Source organism: Thermobia domestica, chromosome 9 (genome assembly GCF_964235325.1).
Source record: "Thermobia domestica chromosome 9, izTheDome1.hap1.1, whole genome shotgun sequence".
In the NCBI taxonomy this organism is placed as follows: Eukaryota; Metazoa; Arthropoda; class Insecta; order Zygentoma; family Lepismatidae; genus Thermobia; species Thermobia domestica.
Genome location: NC_137462.1, coordinates 168,775,744 through 168,785,076, shown reverse-complemented (window position 1 = coordinate 168,785,076; position 9,333 = coordinate 168,775,744). Strand labels below are relative to the sequence as shown.

General features: G+C 33.2%; 1 protein-coding gene across 1 annotated transcript in view; it reads left to right on the top strand.

Moving 5' to 3' along the window:
- Nucleotides 1–374: 374 nt before the first annotated feature.
- The window catches only part of LOC145695192 (G-protein coupled receptor moody-like), a 92,197-nt gene continuing 83,238 nt past the window's right edge, over nucleotides 375–9,333 (top strand). The window contains exon 1 of the mRNA XM_081772163.1: nucleotides 375–609. Within this exon, the coding sequence (XP_081628289.1) occupies nucleotides 422–609 (188 nt within the window). The 5' untranslated portion in view covers nucleotides 375–421. The remainder of the gene's footprint in view (nucleotides 610–9,333) is intronic.

Genomic DNA, 9,333 nt, shown 5'->3' with positions numbered 1-9,333 from the left:
TAAGAGGTTACATTGGATGTGTCGCGAAATTTTAGAATTTTAAAATGATGAAGCCTTTAATAATTAGTTGAAATTAATATTTTGATCGACAATACTAATCAACGCCTTCAGCAGCAGCAATAATACTCAGTACTACATAGACTATAGAGTCACTACTTTGTAGAAAATTGTAGGCTTATATTACCATGATTTATGTTATATATATAAAGATCAAGCAAGTGTGCCACGATGTCATGGGGAGAAAAAGTTGGAGACCACTGTATTTAGATATGAACAACATCATTATCTAATAGAGTCTTTGGTGACAAATACATTATGAAATTTTTAATTTTCTTCTGGTTTTACAATTGTTATTTTTATGTATTTGCAGGTGCGGAATGCCACTGCTGTGTTCATCATCAATCTGAGCCTGTCAGATTTGATGTTGTGCTGCTTCAATCTGCCACTGACTGCCTCTGTGTTCAGCAACCGTGCATGGACGCACGGAGATCTTCTTTGCAAGCTGATGCCCATGCTGCGGTACGTCCTCGTCGCTGTGTCATTGTTTAACGTCCTCGCAATCACCATCAACCGCTATGTGATGATTGGACATCCGAGGCTTTACCCCAAGTAAGTTCAGTACTTAGTTCCTTACCTTTGTTTAGTGTAATTAACCTCGAGGGACCTCAGTCATTAAAGCTTCTGATGAATATCTTCATTTTCACCTTGAGACGTCCCAAGGAACTTCCTCCGCTCTAACTATAGAGATTAGGAAAGAAAGATCATTAGTGTTGTAGGTGGTTCTGTTGTTCGAACAGTCGAAGTAACCAAAAATGTAACATTCTTATTCTAATAGCAGGGATTTCACACATCTTATAAGCAGAAATACTCAAAGATTATTGACTTTTACGTTTGTGTGAAGAGGCTTAAATGCTTTAAAAGGACGATAAGACCCTGTAGATCTTTTAGTAATTAATATACATAAAAATGTGGAAAAACTGAGTTTTGCCTAATTAAACTAAGTAAATGTTGCTGTTCGACGAGGCATACATTTTGAATTGCAATTCTCATAATTATAAGAAAAACATCGAAGAATTGTGCATTAAATAGGAGATAGGGAAAACATTTACAGAGTAATAATAGCAGTAAAAAAGAAATCTTGCTTTATATCCTCGTAGTTCCGGGTTCGATCCTCAGCGAGAGAACACACACGTGATGATATGGTGGTCTTTGTTTCATGTAAAGTCCAAAAAAGGAAGAAGGAATTCTCGGTGACACTTTAACCTACTGTTAAAAAGAAGAAACAGCGTATGAAATAAAATGGTCGGTACTACATTGAAAACAATAATTTGAATTCCTTTGTGCTCTACGCGGGCTCAATAGAAAGACGCTCGCCTCTCCTCGATTTGTTTTTCTTCCAAGTGAGTTTGCAGTGGAAAACGTGTCCGTGGGTTAACCCGGAGTTTTACACTTTCTCTTACATTCTCATTCCACCAAATTATTTCATAATCATTGATTTTTCTTTGTGTTCATGAAAATCATGATACCCTATTTCTTAGTGAAACATAAATTTGTAAATCAAATTTTTTCCATTAAGAAACGGCACTTGGATATTGAAGGAATGCTTTCCTTTCTCATATGTCCTGTATTTGTAGGAGTAGATAAAAAAGATTTTTTTTAGACAATGGGGATATCTTTGTTCATGTGTACTTATTATCAATATGTCAGGTGGCTAAGTTCGTTCCTTGTGTCTGTCAGAGTGAAAGACAGTAAAAACATTTCCTTGCAAGCGACATTAATCACAAAGGGAGACCCAGCAGACGGAAAGAAAGGCCACGGAAGACGGATTTTGGAGATTTTGCAGCAATTCATCATTCCAGCAGCCTTTTCCACTGGTCCCTCGTGACACCGCTCCCACAGACGCTTCTGTGGCTCTACACAGTTTTGAGCTCGTTACTCGCCGTAGGATTAATTACTCCAGCGCAAATTCCAAATCTACTTTCCTCACAATACATAATTCTTGTTAATGGAAACTGACAGGAGTTTTTTGGAACATTCACTAATTTTGGAGTAGAGGAAAAAAAGATTAAAATAATTACGTATTATGAAAATAGCCTATGTTTATAATGACCTCTACAATTCGTTCAAAATTTCTTTCTTATGCTGGATATTCGAGACAACCATTTTCATCTTGACATTACTTAATCGTGTACAATTGTACATGACAATAGATTGACATTGATTAATAGTGTATGATACAAAATTTATTATTTCGTATTAAGCTTTGTGTGGTAACGGAATCTCAAGGAGAGACACAGGTATTAAACAATTAGCAACTGTCTGTCTATCATGACTATATCTTGAACTGGCGATGTGTGACATTTTTGTTATATTTGCAATACAGTGAGCGACATTAGCATGTTTCTCCAGATAGACTTGGTTCACTAATTAAAAACGCATCAAACTTGTAATTTTGCTACAATTTTTTTTTGTATAATGATTTCTGTGTAAATGTAAAGAACCTGTCTTTTTGCCCTATAATATTACTAGTTAATTCTCAATTACCCATTTCGTTAGGTTGAAATAAGAAAAGTTAATAATATGTTCCATTCCGTTAATCACTTAATTTTTACTACTACTGAAGCGCTCCTAAATCGATAGAAACAAAGAAAATATAATGAAAAATCAGAAAATAATAAGTAATCTATATAAATAAAAAAAATAATAATACTATTGCTGGCTGAATTTGGATTTAAACGGCATCGGAAGTGTCATTGTTCATCTCAGCGACCCCGAAAACTATGAATTCAGCACTAATATAGGTCATTTTGATAATTTATATCTATCTATCTATCTATCTATCTATCTATCTATCTATCTATCTATCTATCTATATATATATATATATATATATATATATATATATATATATATATATATATATATATATATATATATATATATATATATATATATATATATATATATACCCTTCCATTCCTCAAAGTTGTACCATCATTGGAACTTTGATCGAGAACAGTCGGGTGGTTCAAGAGTTATTAAGTTACAAACATAGTCACTTTCATTTTTATTTATATAGATTAGTACATAAGGGAAAGAGCAGCGCCGTTTTAAATTTTGCTGAGGGGGAGGACCCCTGATGTAGGTAGATTACATATTTGTAATTGTTATGTTATTCTATTGATTAAAATGCGTATCTATCTCAGACGCAGTGAGGTATTTGGACCGTTTGCAGTCCCAAATGACGCCCCTGAACGGGGAAACTAAATTTCAAAGATGAAACATTGTATACTAATCGATGAATCTCATTGAACTGAACAAAATGATTTGGGTAAGTGTATATCCTCATGCGTAGTTTACGAGAACGAACATTTTTTTGTAAACCTAAAAATAGATGCTACGCAATAACCACGCCATTTACTAAGATTAAAGTGATATTGTAGTATGCGCTCATCAAGCTGTTCATTATGGCACTAGCTAAGCGACAGTACACCATACAGTGAATAAGATACAGCCCAACATTATGACGAGCTAAATCTTCAATTTTTGTTTAAAGATATGACTTACATCAATCGATAAATGATGTCAGGCTTAATTAAATGACGTTCTCGAGGGCACATTCTGATGCGTAGTTTTCGAGAAAATAGAATTGAATATTAATGGCTCTAAAAAGTATACCGATCGTTACCAACAATAATTGATACATTTTAAAATTCTGCTGATAGCATTTATGCATATCTAAACAGTATATTGTTAAGTATCCGATTAATTTTGCTGTTGTTTGCCTTCGAACAGTGGCGGTGGCACACGAAGACGTATACAGATGGTATATCCTGGGGATCCGGACTTCCCTCCTCGAAAAATCCCTATTTTTCTGTAAAATAAATCACATTTTAGGGACCATTTTCTACAAATTTTAATATAATTTAGCCTCATATTGAATTGGGACCCACCCCAAAAGCTTTAGACCTCTCCCGAAATAAATTCGTGCTTAAGTACCTGGTGACACATGCTACTAATAACGACACACCTATTCCTGATAGTGACGCACATATACACATATATATAGCGTATATGATGAATTCAGTGGCAGTAAAAATATGTGCAAGTTAGTACTTTTCAAAATAGTACCAATTTGAGAGTAAAACCAGCAAATACCCAAGAACTGTTTGCCTGGTATAGGAGAAACAACTTCATATCTTGCCATTACGTAGCGTTTCTAATCATAGAATTCCATTATAATTTTCTCAACGTCAACTTGACATTTTTAATTTGAGCTTTTTCAAAGGGCATATGAAAAATATTTAATTAAACCTTTTATCACTTTACCTTGTAATAATATAATCTGTTTGTTTCTTCTCCAAGAGAAGTGCTATTCATTTTATCTTGTGGACACAGTCATTGTTTCTTTCCTTCACCAAAATACTCCATTCTTGTAAAACATCTTTTGTTCTTCCAATTTTCCTTTCAAGAAGGTGTTAATTTACTCTGAGTCCTTAATTAAATGGAAAATCATTTTATTATTTCTTTTTCTTCCTCAGAATACACCCGTTTAAATTTTTTTCCTTTCTATCCGTGATTTGGGCAGTACGTTCTTTCTCTTTTCAATAATTCCACCCTTTTATGTCTTCTTTTGTATTTATAATAGAAAAGCAGTTTTTTTGAGTATGAAAACTTCCATACTATTTTTAGTTAAAGGAACAATATAAAATATGTTGGTTTATTACTGTAATATAGTACTTTATATGTGTATAACCTTGTGTCTTATATCAAATCATGTCATGCTCAAACTTATTCATATTCTGTAATAATTATCAGAGTTTGCTTTTGTGTTCAAATGTCTTGTGTTTTTTTCCTGAACTTCATCTTATTTTATTCTTGAAGTTTTGTCTCAAAAAGTAGTGGATGAAAAAAAAAACTATAACGAAATCTTAGAAAACGTAGATAGTACTTCTAAGAAAACTACAATTAATCATTCTTTTTCCTTGAAATTCCTGTGAAGAATCCTATTGTCTAGTTATGCGGGAGGTGAATTTAATTCAATAACATATAAATCATGAGAGATATAAATGAAATATTTTGAATATTGTGCATATCTAACGAAGTTAGAAATTAAGATTTATAAGTGAGCAAAATATCATATTCTTTTAAATACTTGTATAGCTACACACATATAAAGTAGTAAAATAGGTACTTACAGATAGCTACACAAAACAATATTTGAGGAGTTGAATGGCAAGGTGGCGTAACTCAGTTTTGAGACATTGTGATATGTTGAGACTTTTGTTAGAATCGATATAGAAAAAGCGGACAAAATCAGTTCTTTGTGCTGCCATCTTTTGGTCTATGGAATGGTGTTTTAACTCTAAGATACTCAACTTTGCCATCCAACAGGTTATGGTTTCAAGCTCACGGAAATTACTTAATCTCTCTCTTTTTTTTTTTTTTTTTTTTTTAATGTGTTACAACACTTTGCTATCCAACGCCTCATTTGTACATCTTTCACTATCAGCATTTCAAAATTGATTTAACATAAAAGTAAATTCTTGACTCATGAAAGAATAAATTGCTAATTTGATAATTAATAATAACCAAAAAATATTTTTATGTTTATTATGAAATAATTCATTAATTAACTAGCAGCGTTCACCCCGCTTCGCTGCGGTCACCCCGGAACGCAATAAACTTTGTTACTTAGATAATTTTTACTTTTTCGCTTTCAAATTGCAGTAAATGTTAAAATTATAGCGCCTGTCATTTATGTTAACCCGCCGAGTCACATGGTCATGCGGGTTGCATATAAATACGTTTATTTTTACCTATGATGAACTAATAACAAAGGATTTGTACGTATGGACACTTGAATGGTCAATTATCTCAAGACACTGGTAATTAAACATTAAAGTGATATGATAAAAACCATCTAGGGTCCAAATCCTAATAACCCCCAAAAATGAAAGAAATTGGTTCAGCCGTATTAGCGTGATGAGTTCACAAAGGATTTGTGCGTTCTCTTTTATATATATAGATTTGGTATTTCTTACACCAAAGAACAGAGTAATTATACGAAGTAGGACTCATACAGAAACGTACTTGGGTAGGGAATCACCGAAGGATTAATTAGAAACTGAGAAATTATGTTTAAATCATGTATACGAATGGCATGTACGTGTTCCGCCCAAAGGCAAATTCTAATCAATTTGCTTAGCAAACTAGCCATGTCTACTAGACTAGATGGAAGCATGGGTGCCCAAAGGAAAGGGCAGGGTGGGACCCGAGCCCCCTGGCTCACAAAAATGTATTAAATTTCTTAAGATTTTCTTAATACAAATTTAAAAAATACCAAAAGTAGTATGGCAACCAGGGATTTGAGTCCCCCCTAGAAAGTTTTCTTCGGGCGATTACGGATAGAAGGAGCATAGTCTGATCAACTTCTTCCTTGTGGTTTAGGTAAAGTGGCATTCCGTATATTCTCATTTCGTATCCTGACAGAAAATAGTCTCATTTAGTACCCTGATCCAGTTCGAACACCTGCAGAAGTGACATCTCTTCAGCTTTCCGCCGGCGGCTACGTGATACATTTTTAACCACAGCTACGCTAAGCATGTCTCACCAAACATAATATTATCTCTATTGTCTCAGTTTATAAGGTATATTTTAAAATTATTAAGTACTGGGTAACTAATATATAATGTATAGTTCAGAAGAACACGTTAAGGGTTCATAATAATAGTTATTTATACAATTGTAAATAGCTTTCAGCTTGCTATTGATTATTGTGGGTCTTCACATACATTGTATTTTGTGCCTATCACAGCATATGTTTCTCAAAAGTACATTTTTAAAAAGAATAATTGTACGTGTAAAAAATATTCAGCAGTCCTTAATTTAGGTATATCCAGTTAGCAGAAGGATTCAATTTAAAATTCATTTCCATAAAATGTTCAGAGACTTGTTAAAAGTCAGTAACTAGCGTACTTATCAAAGCTGAAAGCTTGATTCCAGTTTCAATAGCTGTTGCCTACTATATATTGGCAACCTATGATATTTGGTCGGGCTTTTGAGAATATAATTTAAAAATTAACTGTTGGTTCTCCTACTAGATAATGAAATAGATAACTGTTGGTAAATATAATTCCAATATTACTAAAAAAATTTGTTAAAACTAAGCTGCTCTAAAATTAATATTTTTTATATTAAGAAAGAGAGAATACTAAATCATTAACTACTCTAAATAACTTTTATAGAAAGGTAGTGTATTGAAACTATCTACATTAAAATAAATACATTTTCATACAAATAAAGTGTATTAAAACACTAAATACTCTAAGATGAATAGTTTTATGTAAATCAAGTGGATTAAAATAAGTACATTTTTATCTAAAGCAAGAGTAATAAAACACTAACTATTCTAAATAAATAATTTTATACAAAAAATACATTAAAATAGGAAATAAACTGTAAAATAAATAAATTTTCATAGAAAGAAAGTGTATCTAAATACTAGCTACTCTGAAATTAGTATCGTTTACAGAAAGAATGTCTATTGAAATACTTGTTACCCTAAATAATAACTTAAAAACAAAATAAATAAATTGACTGTTTTTTCTTCTTTTTTTGCATTTCTATGTTTAACATTATAGTCTGTATTTTCTTGATTTTTTTTAAATAAAGTTTCAACTGGAATCAACTTTGCATTCAGTGACCGATGAAAGATATCAAACAACTTGTTTTTCTGCTCAAGAGGAAAACAAATATTCACTTTTGTTCTCATTCTCATTCTTTTGTGACACTATCCACGATGTTTTCTTTTCTGAATTCAAATCAAATTTCTTTCTGTGACAGAGTGTGAGAAAAGAAAGGACTTCATGACATGAAAGATTATAAATAAAGTGTGAGCGCGCCTTTTGAGTTTTAAAGAATACAACTTCAAGCTCCATAAAACTTAATTTTTGGACGTTTGACCTAGTGTCACTGCGAACTCTCAGCAAGTTCTCCAGAAAATGGGGTTTTTGCATCGACTATTTCAACCAGTTTCTTCCTTGTTTTTCTTGTCCTTTCACTGACCAACTTCCTCCACTAAGCAAACTCCATCTCCTTCCTTCTATCATGGGTGTCTGTCTCTTCTCCTTTTCTCTCTTTCTCTCTCTCACACGCTTCTCCTCTCTGTCTAGTTTTTATCCTTTTTTTCTTTTGTCGAAGAGTCACTTGAAAGATCGCGCCGACATCCCGTCTCGACAGCGCGAGGTTTCAGAACTGTATAAATATTAATTGACGGATACGGTTCTACAAACACTTCGAGACTGGTAAAACTAGGCGTGATAGAAATTGTAAATCCTACAAACATGTTCGTTGTTATGTTTTCTAGACAGCTTTTGTAAATATATATTTTTTAAAACGATATTTTCATGCATTATTAATGTTTTGAAACACGCTGCAGTAATCTGTTTGATGCACTGTTAACGTAATCAGAAAATGTTTTTATTTCATATTTAACTATATAATATTTTCTATCAAATAATCACTTTTCATCATATTCCTGTGGAATATGCAAAATTAGTTAGATACATAGAAGTTATTGTTAACTCGAGTGACAGGTTATCCTTTTTATTATTTATTTCAAGTTCAACGTATTCCTTCTCATCGTCAAGTTTGTATGAGACCTGAATAAGGTCCCTCGTGGTTAAGCGGTTAGCATACCCGCATTTGGCATGGGAGATCCGGGTTCAATTCCCGGCTTGAGCTCATGTAGTTCGGATCCTACGTAAAAGTGTAGGTCCACGTCTCATATGGCCTCGTTGCCGAACGAGACGGAAAACTAAAAATCAAATGAGAATCAAATAGCATTTGAATCCACAGCTTAACATAGGATCAGTTCTACAAGGGAATCGTGCATCACGAGCTGGTGTCACCGGACAAAAGGATAGACTCGGATTTGTACTGTCGAGAATTAGAACAAGTGCACCTAGCAATTAACAAAAAAGGGCTTTAACTAGCTAACAGAAAAGGTCTCGTATATCACGCTAACAACACCAGACCACGTACATTTTCAACAACATGTCAAAAGTTGAGGAAACTTGGCCGAAAGATTTTAATATATCCACTGTCGTATAGCCTGGACCTGGCATCATCAAACTATGATTTGCTTCGATCTCTTCTGAACTAATGATTGGTGTTAAGTTAGTTTCAAAAAAGGCCTGTGAAGATCACGTGTTATATAACTTTTTGACCAGAAACGCAAATGTTCTATAGCAATGAGGTGAAGGTGTTGCTGGAAAAATAGCATTTCATCGAACAAAATGGTATATATATGGTTTTTACCCTACTTATCAC